The sequence below is a fragment of the Limulus polyphemus genome, unplaced genomic scaffold (genome assembly GCF_000517525.1).
Source record: "Limulus polyphemus unplaced genomic scaffold, Limulus_polyphemus-2.1.2 Scaffold2187, whole genome shotgun sequence".
Classification (NCBI taxonomy): domain Eukaryota; kingdom Metazoa; phylum Arthropoda; class Merostomata; order Xiphosura; family Limulidae; genus Limulus; species Limulus polyphemus.
In genome coordinates, this window is record NW_013667797.1 from 78,124 (window position 1) to 99,744 (window position 21,621).

Genomic DNA, 21,621 nt, shown 5'->3' on the forward strand with positions numbered 1-21,621 from the left:
GCAATCAGCAACATCCACATGAATACTCCAATTATGACAATTAGTGTAAACGTGATCCAACAATAAATCATGATCAGTAGTTGCCGCAGTCACTAATTAGCGATACCAAAAACGTTCCATGATTTTAATGGCTGCGTGCTCACGATTGGACAGAACATCGATGTTGAAATCACCATATATTAACGTTGGTTCTCAAAAACGCTCAATCTTGAGTGGAAGGAAAAGAGCATCAGTGAAGGTGGTATTACTTGTTGCGAGTCTTTTGTAAACAACAAGAATATTCAATTTGCGAGACTAATTGGTTATACCAAGTATTCTTTTCCTTTCATAAAGGATTACAAGGTGTCCTTAGCAAGGATCCATGATGCCGCCTTTTCCTATTCTGTTCGAAAGATCTCTATCCTGTCTTAATGCGGTCATATTTGGCTACAACATTTCATCGTTTTCTAGAACGTGACTGGGTGTAATAAATGTTTCAACAAAACAGTATAAGTTAGCGGACTGTAGCAATATATTTGCTTTTAAATCGAGTTGGTGGGCAAGGTACGATTTAACATAAAAAATACAAGCCTCAGACTTTGATGTTTACTCTGAAAATGGAGGTCCGTTAAGCATTGAAGTTTTAAGTTTGAAATTGTTTGCATTTCGGTAGTGACATTGGGACTTGCACCAATTCCACTTGCATCAAACTCAATAATGTACAATTCTTGAAGTGATTTTGTTCTACTGAATGTAACATAAGCTTGCCCTGGCATAACTGGTCTTTTTTGTACTTTCCTTTCCATTGACACTATAACGGTATCAAGGGTCTTGCTTTGTACTTTATAAATAGTGTAGTCCAGCAAAGTGTCAATGGAAATTGCCTTGGTGTCATCTGAACATGACCACATCCCCTACCTACAGTAAATGTTGCTTCGTCTCTGATAATTGGTACTGCTCAAGGATATTGATGATATTGACTCTCTGCTGCAGCTTTTTGGCCCACGCGTCCACTTTCGAATTCTATAAGAATGACATTGAATTTTTCATTCTTGCTTTAATGTTAATTACCTGTCCATAAACACCATTTACTAGGCCATCTACTACGTCTGTATTGACAATAAGCATCACTCTAGCCCCTATTGCTATGCTTATAACATCTTGCAAACCAGCACATTCTGATGGCTTTGTAGGATCTGTCAGCATTAATTGAACAGTTTGTTTGTCCTTAGTGTAATAAATCGCTTCTATGATTGTAATATTGACGTTCAGTTGACATATTTTAGATTATGCTCATCCACTTTGCCATTGTTCCTGAAAACATGCAATGCTTCATGTGGGTAAGCAGGGTCTGCTGATCGACAGAAAGAGATTTAAGTATTGCAGTGTCTTTTGTAGTGCGAGAAGTCAACAAATTGTCGATCTCTTGTCTGTCACATGCTTTCAGAAAGTTCAGTCATTTCAAAACTTTCCTGCCAAAGATATCTGGGAAGCTTTGTGTAGTTATCAGTTAGAAGATTAAACATGAAATTCTGTCCAGTAGGATGTAATTGATAAAACTCACCAATTGCTAAAATTCTGACCTGACCAAAACGTGTGCCACCAAACTTGTTCATTATTTCTTTGAGATGGTGGTGTATTTGATATAATAAAATCTGAATCAACCATAGATACCTCGTGAATTATAAGAAGTTTCCATTTTCCCAGCCTTGAACAGAGTTCAAAGGCTGGTAATTATTTTGTTTGTTACGGGCACCAAGAAGAAATGCCGAATGTAGGGTCATTCTATCTATATTAAATGCAGCTGCTCCAGTAAAAGCTGTTAATAGAGTCAACACACTATCGGGTTCAAAATCACCAGAGAGTCTAAGTAGCTGGTTGGTGTCGAAATGAATCAGCTTAGTTGTATGATTCTTTCCAGTTCTATCAGGGCCAATGATGAATAATCTGTATATTGGGGCCAGCTAATCAGATTTTAATGCCTTCACCGTATCTTTGCACCACTTACAGTGATTCGAAGTTACTGATTGTTGTTGACAATTGAGTTACCTCATCATATTCCTATACTGTCTTGAGTCAGTAATGTTTTACTTGCTTCTGCAATGTAGCGGGCATGAAGTTCGGCATGTTTGTTAACATTTTGTCGGTGGTTTCTATGGGCATCTACTTCTTCTTGTTCTGCACCAGGTGCTAGGAGACCCATGCATGCTCAGGTGGACCAAACTCTTTGAGGTCAGCAAGCACTTCATAAATTATATTGGCATCATGTGTGTAGTTTTTTCATTGTTATCAACTATATTTTTGACCTCATTATAGTGGGATTAAAAAGTCTCGTGATTACCTTTCAGGTTACTATTTTCATCCCGCCATAGCCAATACAATACTAATAGGTTTCTGTATTTGGCTTCACCCTCTTCTTTATCCTTATAAAACCGAATAACAGATTCTCTCCATTGTTTATACGTTTGTCCTCTGCCATATTTCATATCTTTCACATTTCCATGAATTGTCATCTTCATCCATGTTTTGTACATTAGGTTGAGGATCATTGTGTGGTCTGTCTTCTAGAGTTTCTGAACAATAGTTTGCAGCAAATGTTGCAAAGCACATATTTTCAAGACTATCTGGTCGTGCAGCAAATTTTTCATTAAGACCACCCAGAAAAACATCGTCACAGTCTTCGTCCATCTCTTGAATGAGTGACATTGGCTTTATAATACGAATGTGTCATTCTTTTAGGCTGGTGTTGGTGAATTTCGCTTGCTTACTTGATTGCTCCTGGAAGAGAAAGGAGGCGATAAGCAGCCTCCTGTGTTTACTTCTCTGTGATTCAGAAATGTTGAACCAAGTTTCCTTAGCTGAGTTTTGACATCATCTGATTGAGTTTCCTAGGATACTTTTCGCGAAAGTTCACTCATTGCTCGTTCGCTTTTCATTATATAACTGGTTACGAACATGATGCATACACAGGGATCAACAATATATTGCAAGTACAGGTTTGCCTGCCATCCTCGTAAAACATTTATCTTATATCTGCTTATCCATTGTGATTGTGGTTCTCTGTTGAGTATGACATGGGTACCTCTTTTCAATGTGTTGAGAGCTTGTGCATATTGATTCATATCAACATCTGCTTTGTTTAGTAGTTCTTCGATACTAATGTCATCTAGTGTATCATAATCAATGAGTATTTGTCTGACCTATCCAAGTATATTTTGGTTTCTTTAAGATATATGTTGACATCAGAATTCGAATTTGTTTGATTCAGAGAACGTGCAACAAATGTCTGCAAAGAAGGGACATGAGGGAAATGAAATCTACAACTTCCATTTCGTCTGCATGTTGCAGAATGGACATGTTACTGAAGCCTTGTAGATATTTCTGTGACTTCACATGTTTGATACATATTGATGAATCGGCTGATTTGATCATCAGTGTTTGTATCGATTTGTGGGGTATTATTCACCCAGATGATTGTATGAGCATGTGGGGAACCTCTGGCTTGAAATTCGATATAGATGAAGTAGCCCGTGATTACCCCAATAGGGTTCACTTTACCACACACGAATTCACGAAAGAATGTGTCCAACCTGTATTCAAATTGGCGAGCCACAGTCACTGGATTGGTTCAAAGCCACGTGGATTTTTCTGCCCATGGCATTGATGCAATGTCAGCATCACTGTAGTTTTGGCCATACTGTTGAGTTATGCTTTGTATTATTTCTGACCACTGTTTATTGGTGGCTGATACAGTCAAGAACCAAGTTGGATTCTCAACTGCCTGACCATGCAAGGACATCATATAATATGTGTTGCTCGTATGCAGGAGATCCTCAAATGTTTTTGAGGAATTTAAGTGTGACGACACTATGCATAATGGCTCCCAAAGTTTGTGCATTTTTCAACACAGCAGCAGTTATTTTTTGACCCTGAAAAGTCATCCCACAAGTTTGTCGAATTGTTATTTGTGAATCATCTTGTACTTGTTTTGTCTCTACAACATACTGCGCAGCTAGCAAATATTCAGTGTTCTTTGCAAAGTGCCCATCCACATCCAATATTCTTCGATTGAAGAATTTTCGAGTCGTCAATCGTTTTTCATGAGGAGTCAAAAAACTGTTTTTCCCATATGATAATAGTTCAAACATTGGGTCAGTTAAAAATGCAATAGGTTGTTGGTTTTCTCCAGGGGCTAACAATGACTGTCATCGCTATCTAACATAGTCTCAAACTGCATACAAGTTTCATCTGGAAGTCCTTGGTTATTAACATCTTCTTCAAATTCTGCTTGATCTTCCATTTCTTCTTGTACAGATTGGAGTTCAGTAGCTTGGGTGTCGATATTATATAATAAAAGAATTAGATGATACAGGCCTTTTTTTTCCAAAGCAACACAATGTTGTTGTTGGATTAAACCAACCACAATATGGGGATGATCCACGTTTTGTTTTGGTTTTAATTTTATTATCTTTAATCCACCTGAGTTAAGTGTTGCAACACCTTGTATCTCAACTTCGAGCATGTTAGCTAGGCCCTGAACGATAACGTGATCAGCCCATGTATGCTCTTCAAGGCATTTTCTTCTATCTTATTTCGAGATTTTGTGATACAAGCAATAGTGCAGTCAATATCTTCAGGTGCCACTGTATCATGCTCATTTACACTTGATATACAGTCCATGGAATGGCTAGAATTATTGGCACTACGAAAAATTTCAACCAATTGCTTTCACAAGGTTTGGGGGCTAACCTCCTGAATTCCAGCAGCATTCAATTCGCAGATAAGCAGCAATTTCTATCTATCATAGATAACAAAACCCAACTTTTGTGCCAAATCATTTATGTCATCTCTATTATGTGTGGCCACTCCAGAGTTCATATTAGAAACGGCTAGCGCAGATAGCTCTCATTTAGCCTTGCGCGAAATTCATAACAAACCAAACCAAACTTGTGCAGGCATGTGACCTCTTTTTTTTTTTAAATGTGTTATGAAACCTCTTGCAAATTCATAACTGATAATCTGATTCATACACGAATTCGCTATCAAATATTTCCACTTTTTGCTCATGTGACAGCTTTTCATACTTCATTTTATCAAACCGAACAACACTTGTTCTATACATTATCCTATGACAGACTGTACAATTAAAAATTGGACCCAGTTTAATTTTCGGTGGCTTTTTCGATTGAAAGCGTGCCTTCTTTACGTTAGTTGTCGCGTATGTGTGCCATGCGTTGTCTATCTGTTTTTCTTGAAGCGTTTCATTTGCGCGTGCATCTGCATTGCATTGTCTGTCTGGTAACTGTTTCACCTGATTTTCTTGGAACGTTTCATTAGCGCGTAAATCTGCTGTGCGTTGCCTGTTTCTTGGCCTTCGTTCTTCAGTCTCATCTGTAGCTTCTTCAACACGCTTCCTTTCTTTTTCGTTCCCGATCACGTGCCTTTCTTTCTTCTAATGATTATTTCGATAGCTTAAGCATTGTAATTGTATAGGTACTTGTATTTAGTAATATATGAGGTTATTTACCATCATAAAAATGCCCTAAAGTACTATTTTTTGTAACAATTTTAGGGTTAATTTTAACCTTATTTACGTTATTGCACAATCTGCATATAACTTGCCTATTCAGCAAAAATGTAATTTAATTTTAACAATGCTTAACATGGTGTCCATATTAACATTGCACATGACCACGTGTTATCACTGAGACGTCCAGCTGAATCAATATGTCCTAGGGTCACCGAGTGGGTAATTTTTGACCATCTTTATTTGTCATTAATTATACCTGTATTAGGCCTATCACTATTATAGTCGGCACTCATACAATGACAATGGTGTCTTTACCGTGTTGACATGGGTGTAGCCATACGTATTTAGTTGTTTAGTTCAGTCAACCAATTTATATTCTCATTCATTTTGACAGTGGAAAGAGTTATTGTGTTGATCGTGATGAAAATGTATTTTTTTGTTGTAATGAATTAAAATAAATGAACAGGCTAAGCACCTTGACAAATAAGGAACATCTTTCTAATAGGCCCCCCCAGTGGCACAGCGGTATGTGTGCGGACTTACAACGCTAGAAACCGGGTTTCGATACCCGTGGTGGGCAGAGCACAGATAGTCCATTGTGTAGCTTTGTGCTTGACTTTCTAATATCGAATAATATGTATATTATAACCATTTGTTGGTTAGATATACGGTTCTGACAAGAGTGATAGTACCAGTACTGATCCGGATAGATCCTTGACATTCAAAATCATATGTAAAAAAACGGGAACTTGTGTAAGTTAATAATAACCACAGTGTTTGTGTGCAAAATTGCAAATCTGGGTGTTCAAAATTGAATTTCTTATGAATTTTCAAATTTCACTTTCTAAAACTCAAAAAATCCTTCTCAGATCCAGAGTGATCAACGATCCGGGTAATTTGTAGTTGTGTGATGAGGAGTCACAACCTCAAGGTGCCCATGAAATGTGGTAAAAATCCGATCACACTCTTAAGAGTTATTAACCTAAAAACCGCCCTATCTCCCCATGATAATAAAAAAAAAGCTTCAAAGTTATCCAGAATCCGTATCCGGACTAAATTTGGGGAAGACTGTCCCATACTGACTTCCCATCTTGTAAACAACTTTCGTGTACACATCGGTCTGTTAGTTTTCGAGATACGCCCGCGGAAATACAGACAGACAGACACACGGGCCCGATTGCAATGTCGAGAAGGGAGAGAGGCTTAATTCAGTGTCACGAGACCTGAGAAACCTATCTTATTGACGTCACACAGTTATAAGAATCACTTCAACGTGTTGTGAAGCTGGTGTTTTCGAAAAATATATGTAAACAAGCCAGTAAAGAATAATACTGAAATTATAAACCTTTAGTCTTTGTTAGGATAAAAGTATGGCAACACATAGCAAAACAATGACGAACAAAAAAGATACATGACTTTAGCATCATTGTGGACATTTTCCTGGTCTGACGGTCTTCTTAGATGACACTACTCGAAAATCATTGTCATGGGGACATCTTGCCATTTATTGTAAAGGGCTTACGGTATGTAGGCGTATGTACTGATTATAGATTACTCACAAAGAACATACGGAGGTAATATATAAATGTTAAGGTTTTTTTTTACACTTTGAGTTATCGTCGATGAAAGGCTAGCAACAAACCATGTATATGATGTATTTTGATATAGTAAATACATTTAAATCAAAACATTTTTAAGACGTTTTAATGAAAAAAGTAACACGCCCAGACTTAAAAGAAAAAAATCCTGTTAGTATTTTCTTTATAATAAAAGCTCATTATGAAATATATTCGATATTTCAGTGTAAATAAGCATGTGTTTCACTAGTGATAAAATACAATGAAACTGGGTTTTTAACATAAAAGCAACAATCTATTAGAAGTGCCCCCCCCCCAGTGGCACAGCGGTATGTCTGCGGACTTACAACGCTATAATCCGGGTTTCGATACCCGTGGTGGGTAGAGCTCAGATAGCCCATTGTGTAGCTTTGTGCTTAATTACAAACAAACAAACTATTAGAAGTGCTGTTTAATTTCTGCAAAAAAAAAAGCTATTGTTGTGAGTGCATAAGAATGTGTTTGTTTCTTAACCTTCAATTTACCGTTTTTTTATGTATCGGTATATTCTTTATATTGTGTGACTTTATGTTATGCTTGTTACAACATTCAGTGTAAAGAGGTAGCAGAAAATTAAGTAAAATCACTCATTTTTCTGTGTAAGATGCAATGGGACCACAGCAGCGATTAGAGGGATCCGCTGTAATGTTGGTGGCATTTGTTACTTAATGTTTCTTATGTGTGTTCCTGTAATAACCAAAGTCATGAACAAACGAGCAGTTTGGTGTATAAATAGTTCAGCAATTCTAGGGTTAATATACGCACGTTTTAAACCAATAATACATAGGGAGAGTAGAAGTTGGATGGGTACAAAGATAATTAACTTAATCTATTTCAGTGCATTTTCTGCCCCGATAAAAAATTAAAATTAGATATAATAATGTATGTTCTGGTACTAAAACTACTAAAAAGGGGTTTAATTAAAGATTAGTTCCCTTCTCAAGACTCGTTGGACAGATTGTATTGGTGAATACATAGCAGTTGATGTCACTTTTTGCCACGACTGTTAGTGTTTGTGTGTTAAAACTGGCAATTAACGATAGTTCCTGTTTATTTCTTTTGTCTTCCCCCTCCCCTTTTCATTTAGAAGAAAGTTAATCAGAATTTCCGGAATGATTAGAGGTCTTATATCATCAGTTACTTTGGTGTCTTTGTTTACACAGCAGTGTGTACTCTTTCAAACTGAAACGAGTGCTTGAGGCTATTAAACTTCCCAGCTAGACTTAGCACTTGTTTCTTCTTCGCTGTGCTCGAGAGAAGATTTGAGTATAAAATGTATTTGTTTGTCATTGTTTAAAAAATTACACATTATGACCAGGTGGTAAAAATATCTTCGAACTCTCATTGGCTCAACCAGGTCGATGATACAGAGGTTGTCCTAAGGAGATTTTTTCGTTTTTTTTATTTTTTTTTGTGACACCTCCCCTGGTGGCTGTGCCGTAAGAGTAAGGGTTTATAATGCTATACTTCGGAACATCCCCCCCCCCCTTTTAAATGGTGGATAACATTTCAAAATCAGTTGAGGAGTTCAAGTCATGACAAACTAGTGGATTTATTAGTTAAATATTTAAACTCTAGGAACTGATTTGTTTTACACAGGACCTGGCGTGGCTTAGCGTTAGTGTACTGGCATACAAATCATGGGGTCTACATTTCGAGCCGAGATGTTCCTCAGTGGGTCAGTGGTAAGTTTATGGGCTTGCAACGCTAAAATCTGGGGTTCCATTCAAAATCAAACAAAAAATAGCCGAAATATACTGCTGAACACTCAGCGTTTTCAGCTAAGCATGTGTTATAACTCTGACAGTCAACCTCGCTATTCCGTTTAGAGTAGCCGTGCTGCTGACTGATTGCTTGCTCATCTTTTGGTCAGCAGTTCGAAGTGTCTATACTTTGGGTGCCTTTCAGGTTCTAAACATCAAGTACTAACTTGTCTTTACGAGCTGAGACTGATTTTCGTTAAGTTTTACATTTCATGTGACGCTTACTTTATTTACGTAAACAATATAATAGATAAAACATTTTTTTTGTACATTTTTCTTTGAAATAAAATATAACTGTAGTTTTCTAAGTAAACTAAAGAAATCAGATTTTAACGGGAAACTTTCCCCAGCAATTACAAAGAATTCTCGACACAGGTTTTTGTAACATATTTTTAATTAATTGTGCTTTGTGGCCTCAAGATCATAAAACAACGAAATTGTATCCTAACTTTCACACCCCACAACTAATTATCCTTAAATAAAATCAACACGTGCTTGATTATCATATGAAAATCGCGCTAAATATCTATGAATTACAGCGTTCGATGGAGTAATAACACAGAAATCTTTTTGTTACTAGTGTAGTTAAAACACGTACTAGTGTTCAGGATCTTCACAGGTATGAACCTAATGTAAATGAGCACATTTTCAACAACTCTCTCAATAACAGTGTATTAACCCCCAAATTACCGACTTGTTTACAAACAGTTAATTACCGGTGGGGTCCATATATTGCTGTTATTGAGTAAAGTCGTGTTTTTGACTGTCACTTCGCCCAGCGTGAAGAACTGACCAAAGAAAAAGTTTAGCGAATCAATCATGACCCACGTAAAATTGGTAGGGAACCCCTGCAGTAAGTTATTGGTATTTATTGCAGTATTGACGGTATTTTTGCTCACGTGTGTGTGGCTCAAATATTATTAGAGGTCCTATTACGAACAGGCAATTTGGTGTAAAAATAGTTTTAACAATATGTGTATGAAAATAGAGTCTCTATGGGTTATTCTAAATTTTAACTCTATTAAAAATAGAAGCGCCACAAGGTTTTTATATTTTAATCCCAGTAGGAAAACGAACAGCTTTACACATCAGTATCACTTAAATTATATTTTGACCATAACCATGTTTGAATATTGCAAAAAAAAAAAAATCACAACCGAAGAGAGAGGAGTTATGAGTTTCCTTTATTTTTATTTATTTATTTGTTTTATTTTGTGTGTTTCCCAAGGTTCAATGTGTAAAAAGGAATGCTGATATTTAGAGTTTAGAGGATCCTCTCTTTGGTGTATATTTGTTTTTGTTTCCATATTCAAACGTGATTATGGTTAATATACGAGTTGGATGATCTCGTCTTTTATAATTCTCTTTTTGTGAAATTTGAAGTTACAGAGAAAAGTCCGGAAGACTTAATTTGGGTGTGCATGTACTTAATCAATCAAGTGTCGTTTCACACTGACACCTCGTGTTGTAATCTTAGACTTTGACTTTTGAACCTGCTCTTCCTACATTTAAGATTGATATCTAGGGGCGGTTTGATTAGGTAAAACTGAAATAAACAGTACTTTAAGTAGTCTTATAAATATATATATATATGTGTGTGTGCGTGTTGTATGTAATTTTTAAGCAAAAACGTGGTTTGTAAGTTACTGAGAAGCATGGGAGGATGGATGGTTCTGCGTTGTAATCTTATTCCTCTTGTATATGTAGTAAATAGTGGCCCAGTGGTTAGTGTGCTCGGACATGAATCCAAGGATTTATAGTTCGCGAGTCATTCTGCAAGAAATTATCCCCGCTTTTTGAGCCCCTGTGTGTGTGCTAAATTAATGAGGGTGACGTGGCTCTGTTTCGGTCTGACAAGAGTAGCGCACGAGAGAGTGCTGTTGACTAACTTCCTTCCCTTTAGTCTGTCAGTTTCAAATTTGGAACGGCTATGTGCAGATAGCACTGAAATTGGTGTGTCCCTTGATTTTTTTTTCTTTCAGAAACCCAGGTTTTTAAAGTTAACTTAACTGACCTTATTGTTACTTCGGGAAGGAAGGGGGTGCTGTCCATCTGTGTCTTCGCCTTTCACGCCTACAGTTTTTGACCGATCTCAACCAAACTTTGCATGCACCCTTTGGGATCTGTAGGGATGGCGTAGGATTTTGTCGTTGTCTGTCTGCCTCTAATACCTTTACATTTGAATGATCTCAACACTTAAGTTTCTGGGTTTGGCATTGTCGTTCGTGTCAGATCTTCCTATGGTACCTCCGGAGTCTGTATTTGTTTTCCAAACAATTCTATTGATCTTTACCAAACTTTAGGGCATAATATGGGAGTGGGGGGGGTCAAATATGACCTTCATGCCATTCCCCAGAGGCTCTGTGTCTGCCTGGGTGACTGTGTTTCTCGCCATTAGTTTTTTAAGTATTTCTGCCAAATTTGATATGCATTCACAAGACCCCACGGGGAATTGCATAGGTGTTAGGCGTTCGTATTTAGCCCATATGTTTGGAGGGGGGCTATGTGTCTCTGTACTATTTGATTGATCTCTACCAAACTTCGAAAGCACCCGAGGGAATGGCATAGGGAATTTGATGCCCGGGTACGTCAGCTGATATACTATAAGCTACTTATTGTATCTTAATCACTCCTGGGTACCTTTATAGTAAACTCTCTGTCGTGTTTTAAGTGTGTTATTGTTGTATTCAAGTTGCACTGCTTGAAATGGGCTATTATGTCTTGTGTACAGGACGTCTAAGAATTTTGTAAACACTTTGAAAAATTATACTGGGAAAGTCGTTTAACATAGGGTCACACACAAGAAAAATGCTTAGTTTTTTTACATCATATAATCGCTATAGTTCAACATGTTTTCTAGGCATGACATGCAAAATGTCCAGTCTCTACCCAGTCTTCTGCCAAATGTTTTGCAAAATTGGGGGAGCAATCTTTTAAGGCCTCTTGGATACGTTGTCACAATTCAACATTACTGGTATCAACGTCTTATTAGAATGACATGCTAGGTTGTAATGTTTCCATTTGTGTCAATTTCTGCAGCATGTCAAGACAAGGTACGTGTTTTCAGTAACAATGGCCTCTACAAAAAAACAACAAAAAACATCGTTATGGGTTGTTGCTTCCCAGGTGTTCGCGTTTAGATTGTCTCTCACATGTTCACGCTCTCTAATAAAAAAAAAAAAAAAAAAAAAAAAAAACGTCAAACACTATTCTTACTCTTGCAAAAACCGTTTTTAACGGTTTTCCTGGTATGATATTGTTTTCAAAATTTTCGAATACCTTGTATGTTATTGCTAAAAAATATGAAGGTGTTTATACAGTGGTTTTTAACAATATGTTGATGGAAAGGGTTCATTATGACAGCTATTAAAAAACAAAACAAAAAATACGCGATTTTAAAAACAACTAATACGTGATAATCTGCTTAAAAAGAAAACAAAAATGTGAGTAGGTCACCAAAACGTTAGCTGTTTAGAATACCTATTAAACTTACCGATTCACGACTGAACCTAGTTGTACTTCTGCAGGGTCCCCGAAAGTGTTCTGTTTCAAGAGTAAATAAAACCAAAATTAAGAGTAACAAATATTTTTATTACTTGCTTTTGAATTTCATGTGTCATGATGTGTTGTAGTCTACAGAGTGCATAATTCTTCTCGTGATTCATGACATGCGCACGTTTTACCGATGTCTAGACAGTACAGATGGCATCGTTAAGCGTCCATAATGGGGCGTCATTTTAGTGTATACTGACTGATAGACAGACAACACGCTACAGTATAGAGGTGAGAGTGGTTAAAGCAGGTGACCCCTCCAGGCGGCATTCGGCCCCCTTTCAGGGAAATAACTAAAACAACTTTAAATTTTAGTTTATTTTAAAAGAATAAACGAGTTTTTATGAATATTTTCTGTTTTATTTATTTCCTACATTTTGTTATGGTTAAATTAAATGGCTTGTGTACAACTGTGCCTAATTTTGAATTCATAGATTAGAAAGAAGATAGCTAGTTAACAGCAACTATCGATATATTTTGAGCTACTCTTGTCTGACCGAATAGTGGGATTTAATCGTCACTCAGAGCGTGCGTACGGCCCCAAAGAGCGGAACGGGTTTTTGCGGTAACGGGACAAGAACCACGAACCTTCGTCTTCTTCGAGAATTTAGTTATTATACCCATACAGTCGACACTTCTAAAGAACGAGCAATAATTCAAGGCTTGTGAAAATATCTAGACCTTCCAGCCATGGGCGTCCGCTGAAATTTTTCTGGGGGGGGGGGGTAGAGAAAGTAGTGAGAAATTGTGAAGTAAATAAAGAAAATGTAAATTCATATACATAAAGAAAAAAATATTTTCCAGGAGGGCAAGTGCTTCACCCTTTCCGCTGACATCTATGCTTCTAGCTGTCGTTGCACATTTTGTGCTGAATAAGAGATCACACTATTATTTTGATGTAACAATGGTGTTCCCTCCGTTGTGAAAGTCATTATCATCAAATAGAAATTTTATCGACTATCAACAATCAAACTTGTTTTGTGTTTATTTTTCGATGATCGTTTTATACTTGAAAGATGCCGATTGCATTGTTGAATAAAAGTAAAATGGTGAAAAAAAACTGTTGGAAGAGTATTGTTTAAAATTTGATTCCATCAACAAAGTAAAAGCTTAGATTTTTGTAGTTCTTAAAACAAACATGACACCTGAAAATATAGAAAGAATCTACGCTCTCATTCTGTGTATTTTTTTATATAGTTTGTTTTTGTTTTAATGATTGAACTAAATTGAGTTTTTCTCTCTTGCTTCTTCCATTTGTTAAATCATGGTTACATTTTTGCCCCTAGTATGTATGTATCATTGTCAATAGATGGCACTAAATTACATTTTCCCATTACTTTTGCCAGTGTTGCATCTTCTTTTTTTTTCTATTATAACAGTAAAAGCTTTATAAAGGTTTCAAGAATGTTGTAGATGCCACACGACGAGCATAACAGTTTATTCATTTTTGCATACAGAGTTGGACGTAAGAAACTAATTTGAAACTTCCTGGCTTTGTTCTAATGCACTCTAGTTGAACAGTACTCGTTCAGACAATGCGTGTTAAACAGAGGGTATAAATCGGGAGAAACAGGAAAACTACCTTGGATTGGATATTAAGAATAATTTTGCGATATAGTTTGTATGTTTTTTCGCAAGAGGTAGAATGGATACGAAACTGTTAAGTTTATTGCGTCGTCTAACACGTAGATGCAATTACATTTTTAAGAAACACGTTAGAATGTGTTTACTTTTTAGTTTCATTTTTTATATTGTTGTTGTTTTTACCAAAGAGATTTAGAGAGTTTTAGTATTCAAGTTTTAGCAACACTTAGTTTTTGGTTTTTGTCCCATAGATGAATTTTTTTTTTCTCTATTTATCTTAGTATTAACATATAAAATATTTTATTACATGACCATCGTTCTATTCTTCGCAAAGATCCCAGAGCGAGCTCCTGTTGGCTGGAGATTTACTGTTTAAAGATTTATAGCTGCTGAAGAACAGTTAAGAGGATAAGTGAAATTTGTAATATTAGAGCTATGGCAAGGAAAACTACTGTTATAAAATATTTTCAATCACCTTCCTTAGTGACTCTTTTATGCAAATCGTCATGTAATCTGAAATGTAAATGATCGGTTATTCAGCTTACGCTCGTAAAGTGTCTGGTGGTTAGGACACTCGACAGTCTGATGGTTGTGGGATCGAAACCCATAGCCGAACATGCTCGCCCTTTCAGTCGTCAGGTGTTATAATGGAATGGTCAATCCCGCTATTTATTGGGAAAGGGTAGCTAAAGAGTTGATGGTGAGTGCTGCCGACAAGTTGCCTACCCTGCTGAGGTAAGCAGTTAAAACTTGGGGAAAGTGTCAGATAGCAGTAGTAGCTTTGCTAAACAAACAAATACACTCGTAAATGAAAATTAACTAGATCTAATTTTACAGTTCACGACTTGTCTCTTCAGTATGGAATATGTTCACCGAGAACAGCAAGGACAGCTTGGCACCGATGGTAAGTGTTTGAAATCAATGTTGATAAGGTCCTGTTATTCTCAACTACTCCATTGAGGGAGATTTTTTTCAGGGCATTCTTAGTGTTTGGGGCTAATTGATGAAATATGACACGATTGTCTCAAAGATATTGAAATCCGGCGATTGGGAAGGCAGATTCATTTCTTTCCCCAAAGAAAATTGTAAAACGGTTTAGCACGATGAGGATAAGACTTTATATGAAATTAGGCTGAAGTCAGGACCAACTGCACCAACATATGGTAGCACAAAGGGTGTTAGGACGTGGGCCCTATTGTATATGGCAAATGATGCCATTCAGCAAGATCAAGGGGCCACGCAATACTTTCACCATTGCTTTATAAGTCACGTTCATAAATAAAAATGGGATGGATCGGTTTCCCTAGTTTCACCATATGAATATAAGCACGTTATCTGGTTGCAGAGCGAAGTGCAAGTCATCTGTAATAATATTATTTTGCTCTTAACACGTTGTTGTTTCAGTGGACGTGTTGGCGCCATTGCATGCGAGTTGTTTTGCTCCTTGCTGTAAGGAGGACTCTGAACTTCGATTCATTTCAAAGTGACAATTGAGATTATATGAGACAATTACACACACATATATATAAGGTAGGCTGGTTGACTACACATTTGCATTTCAGATCTCATGATTGATCAATACATACCCGATTATCATGACAGTTAACTGTGGTTGACAGTATTTCAAAAGATTGATTTTGCCTTGTCAAAAGCCCCCTCATCCACCCCCCTCTTGGCTCAGCGGCATGTGCGAAGACTTATAACGCTAAAACATAGGGTGCAAAGCACGAGTAGCCTTTTGTGTTGCTTTATGCTTAACAACAAACAGTCAAAAGGTATTTCACACTTTAATGCTATAAATTATTCTTTTAAAAAGTTTTGATCAGTTTTTTTTTATTTTATTTAATTTTTTTGCCGTATCTGTACGATTTAAGAATTGCAGTAAAATTTTATGCAAATCTTTGTCATCTCACACATGGATAACAAATTATTTTGTCAGAGCTATACTATTAAATATTTATAGTTATGTTTTTTCTTATAGATGGAAAAACTCTCTGTTGGTCCAAGAGTGGTCCGAGCACCTGCGTTAAGACGAGGAAGAGAGATAACTCCACTGTCGGAAAGGGTGAGTAGGATTTTATCTAATAAAAGAAAGAACTTTGAATTCATCCTAATAGGTGGCGCCCTCTTCTAGACGCAGGAGTACATGTAATTTTACATTTTACGTTACGTATTCACAAACTCCAATTGAAACACTGCATACCATACTATCAAGTATTTAAAGTGTTGTTAGGTGTTTGCAAAGATCAATGCAATAAAGTAAAATCACTGTAAAAACACAACGTTGGAATGGAAACATCTAGTGACGTTTCGAGTAACCGCTCTTCGGCGGACTTAATTACAAAAAACAGTGTAGCGTAACATTTGATAATGTCATAATATGATGCTGTATTTTAACAACTTGTAAACAACATGCTTTGTTTTAGTGACTGGTAATTTGTCAGATGGCTCAGGAATTTGATAACAGTGATCTCTGGGCAAAACAAGTGCAGGACGTTGAAAACTTTGCAAGACAATCATTACATTCGAGTTGCTTGTAATAACAATAACCATTTGAAATCCATTGAACCTTTTAAAACATTGTTCTGTATAATATGTAAATTTACTTGAGTTTCCTTGCTTGTACAGCATTTGAAATAAGACCAGATCCATGGTGAGAGATTTATGAAAGTTGACAAATAATTTGTTTATATGATTCATTTATTGATTTTATAGAGAAGGGTCATTGTTTTGATTTATTTATGGCTACATCTTCACTGGGGTTTGTGACTATGTATGAAGAAACCTGCTTAAGTTGGTATGTAGGTGTACTCTATTGCTATGTTCAGGATGTCTGCATATACAATGACTTCATTAATGAAAGGAAAAATAGTTATATATTCTTTATTACATGCTCATAGCAATTTAAATAACATTTTCTATTTTAGCTTTATCAAATAGTAAGTAACATGTGACTTAAAAACATCTCGCTTAATATAAGTGTGTCTATCTTGAAAGTATGTATAAACAGTGTGTGAAAAGGAAATCCTTTAAATGATTGATGGGATTTGAAAAAAAAATGCAACTGTCGAAGTAATAGTTTCACCAATTATTAATAAAAAAAATTATGTTTTTGTCCTAAATATGCCAGTAATGATTGTAAGTATACCTCATCAATACCCCTAGTGGCCCTTCTCAATGACTAGTCTATATTTAACCAGCACTGGAGCTATGAAATCTGTGCATTTTAAAATAAAAATAATTTTTTCTTGACACACCCGGAACCATTCCTAGTTGACAGGTCCAAATGCAAAAGTCTGGGAGGAGTTAGAGGACAAAGAAACTTCTTATAAATTATAGTGAGGTAGCTCTCCCCCCAGTCTTTTGGATAATTTATTTCTAGTGGTGAGCAATTATAACCTTGCCGATTTGTAAATAATTCCGATATATCGATTATTCTAATTAGATAATTTTTTTTAGAAAATAAACCGTGAAAAACAGATGGGAATAAGGATAACTGGAGGAAAAAATAGAGAATACCATAAGAAAATTTACAAATGTAACGTGCTTATTTAAGTTTTCATATTTTTAGTGTGCAGTACAACATTGAGTTTTTCTGTAAGCCCTGTCTAAGATAATGACGAGAGCAATGTGAAAGAAAATACAATTGTTCTCAACTTTTGTGTAGTAATTGAATTGACATGTTAATATTAAATAATCTTATAAATTATATTTCAATATTTATTTTAATAATCTAAAACTAATCCACATTTCGATTGATCGCTCAGCACTATCTATTTGAAACATAGTTCTCTCCAAATCTGGCTGTTTTATTTCAAATATATAGACCTTTGTAAATCTTTTGACTACTTTATTTTATACATAGTCCTTCTTCAGTTTATTGGCTACTTTATTTCACATCTATTCATCTATTGGCTATTTTATTTCACATCTAGTCATCTATTGGCTATTTTCTTTTCTTCTTAACCATGAAAGGCACTCAACCACGGTGAATTTCTGCTTTCCGCTATATTTTTACACTACTAGAAGCCCTTTTGAGAGTTTCCACCCCCAATGGTATGATGCACGTTCTCATACACCTCCGTGCATGTGGGTAACCAGCGCCTGTGTGTAGTGGATGGCCCATATACATAGTTAAGCCTACAGGTGTAAGCAGCCGTACAGCTACCATACTGAAGAAATGCCTTCCAGCCAACCAACATCGTCATTGATGTCTCTAGAGAGCTGGCTTTAGTTTAATCGGTCTACCTTGCTGTGTACGTACCGTGTACAGGTTCATTTGACCCTAACCCTGCACCAATGCAAACTTGTGATCTATAGCTAGAAAAGAAAATCTTTCAACAGTTTTTTGTGTGTTTGATACCCGTGTTAAAGCGCAGTTCTTACAATGGCAGAAACGACAGACAACGGAATCACGGAGATTGTAAGGCTTTCACATCAGGTAAGTGTGCGTGTAAACAGTGACGTGGTGAGTTGCTTTAGCGTTAAGTCAGCCGTCCGCGTTTTCAAAATACTCGTTTCACATGTATAAAATTTGTGTGTGTGTGTGTCTGTGAGTGGGTGGGTGCTTCTACAGGATTTGGACTTTTTTCGTAGCATAGGCTATCGTGAAGCGAAGTGTTATCGTGATTGGAAAGTACGGTCGTCGATTTCGAAGTAACACTGTCATATAGTGCAATTTAATCCCACAGTTGCTATAGCAACACCTCCCATTTCTTTTAAAAATAACAAAGTAATTTTATTTTTATGCCGTACAAAAATATTGGTTTCTCTTTCAGCCACGGAGGGGCTTTATAGTACAATGTATAATCCCATTATTCGTTGGTGAAGAGTAACCCAAGAGTTGACGATGTGTAGTGTTGACTATCTAGTGTCTCATTTCAAAATTAGGAATGGCTATCGTAGATAACCCACGAATACTTTTGCACGGAGTTCCACAAAAACCAACAAACAGATGTCTTCGTAGTTATGTTACCGTAATGTCAAAAAAGAAAAGAGCTAGACGACTTAACATTCTTTCAGACTTATCAGACAGCATTGGAACTAAATACAATTTGTGTTGCGAGGATAAGTGGTAGACCTTATTGAATGCTGGATAACTAATTATCACAGTGCATTCTTAGGCTCTGTCTGTGTTAAGTATTTTTGAAAACAGCACGATACTCACGGAAGAATGTGACAAGAGTGCATGGTTTATATAGCTCGAGGCATCCTGTTAGGGTTACTGTCAATCCCGCAGGATGCCAGGATGAGACTTCCCGAAAAATAATTGTGTCGAATAGTAACGACATCCATAAGTCGATATCGCAAAACTTGTTAATGGGATAGCTAAAACCGTGTATTAATATATGCATATATACTAGAAATTAATTACTAATTAATTTATAACCTACGTCTTCAGGGAAGCTCTAAAAGAACTGTGTGTGTGTGTTTTATATTTAGTAATTAGACATTGATGGTAGTATAAGCTACTAAATCATAAAAAAATAATTGATATTAGATTGCCACAGCCTTATCAGTAGTACTACTCACGTGCCTTTCACTAATTTTTGTTTTTAATGTTTATTAAACTACTGCAGTTTTATTACCTGTTGTAAAAACTCGATCAGATGCTTTTATCGCACGTGAGGAGAATCGTAAATGTTATTTATTTTTAAGCTACTGGCCGAACATTTAGTTCACCTACTGACCGTATGGTTACGATAATAGTAGTTGTTTTTGAAAAACTTAAGAATACGCTACCCGATTAACACTAAGCCCTCTGTGTTCCTGAAGAGTTCACGATAGGAAAATTAATTAATCCTATTTAAGCTGTTGCTTTAGCATATTTTAACTTGTGGGTCTCTCTCAGGAAAAACCAGAACAGTCGATTAAGCTTTGCTTAAGGCCCGGCATGGCCAGGTGGTTAAGGCACTCAACTCGCAATCTGAGGGTCGCGGGTTCGAATCCCCGTCAAACCAAACATGCTCGACCTTTCAGCCGTGGGGGCGTTATGTGACGGTCAATCCCACTATTCGTTGGTAAAAAGAGTAGCCCAAGAGTTGGCGGTGGGTGGTGATGACTAGCTGCCTTCCCTCTAGTCTTACACTGCTAAATTAGGGACGTCTAGCGCAGATAGCCCTCTTGTAGCTTTGCGCGAAATTCAAAACAAACAAGCTTTGCATAAAAACTGCGTCAAGGTCAAATCTTCAGTAAAAGTCAGTAACTGTCGTTATAATATAATAATATTCCAGGGATAGAAATAATGAAATAAAATTACATTCACTCGAGGGAAAGCCATCAGGAAGATTACATTCCCTCATGTAAAGTTGCATTTTCTCGTTAATTTTTATTATTATTATTATTATTTAATTCATGCAATATGTTCACTTTCATTGGTCATAACTAAAGGAAAACGGATGGGCCATACATTCCCAATCGGGAAAACCAACTAAAAAATATGAAATTCCTCAAGCAAAGCTATATATTCCTCGGGAATGCGGAAATGTAATATTTCGATCCCTGTATTCTGTGTGAATTTTAAACGTAGGTCATATCTCTGGTTTTGGGTATATTCTGTTTCGTGCACCACGTTCAAATAGAAAGATATATATTTTTGGAATGTAGTTTTTAATGCTGATTTCAAAAATATAAATTAGAATTTGTAGAAATGAAAAGAAATATTTTTTATATTTTGTTTACGAAACAAAGGAAGTACTTTTAGCATCACATATATACCTATGTATTTAAAATAATTCAAAAACATCGCGACGATACAAAGTAACTAGTGACATGTAACACATTCAGTATGAAAATTCAGAAATATTCTTACATATTTGCTTCAAGAGATCATCATTTTCATGCCTCACGACCTAGCAAAATAAAAAATTTATATATTTAATATCTGTTTTCATTTCTTCAAATTTTAATTTATATTTCTGAAATCAGCATTAAAAACTGCATTCAAAAATATATATTTATATCTGTTTGACTGCGGTTCATGAAACACAAAAGACTCCTGGTAACTAGGTAGCTTAACCAAACAGGACATTTAAAATTTATAAGTTCTTACTTTTTTTTTATCAGTTTTTGTCAAGATTCTCCTGTTTTATCAGCACAGTGTAGAACATGAAAATTAATCAATTAATTTAGTTAGGAAACTACTCGATGTGTCAATAACTTAACGAAAAAAAAAGAGAGAGAAATAAAACCAACCATGAAAGATGCAAAAGTTTACCAAGATAGAAGAGCATTACCTCACCATAATTGTAAAATATTTAAGGAATCAATGTTTTGATGAAAGTCATTCAGTCTAAGAATAAGTGCACGGTTGGCCAAAATAGTCTGGAAAAATCAAATAATTTTGAAAAAAAACAAAAAAAAACGTGTCAAAATGTAAGGTGAAATTGAAAAATTACCCCTCAAAATCAGGGAAAATTGTGGTCCTCTCTCTGTGTTAACTTTTAACACGGGCCCAGCATGGTCAGGTGGCTAGGGCGCTCGACTCGCAATCTGAGGGTCGCGGGTTCGAATCTCCGTCCCGCCAAAATGCTCGACCTTCAGCCGTGGGGGCGTTATGACGTGACAGTCAATCCCACTGTTCGTTGGTAAAAGAGTA

At 36.3% G+C, this 21,621-nt stretch overlaps 1 protein-coding gene across 4 annotated transcripts in view; it reads left to right on the forward strand.

The window, feature by feature from the left end:
* LOC106466208 (mitogen-activated protein kinase-binding protein 1-like) overlaps positions 1-21,621 on the forward strand; it is a 124,675-nt gene that overhangs the window by 20,298 nt on the left and 82,756 nt on the right. For 3 of the 4 annotated variants that reach the window (XM_022394166.1, XM_022394167.1, XM_013926456.2), the window contains one exon: positions 16,006-16,089. In XM_022394166.1, the coding sequence (XP_022249874.1) occupies positions 16,006-16,089 (84 nt within the window). Of the gene's footprint in view, positions 1-16,005; positions 16,090-18,309; positions 18,466-21,621 lie in introns of those variants that run through there. The other variant, XM_022394168.1, reaches the window with a different exon arrangement.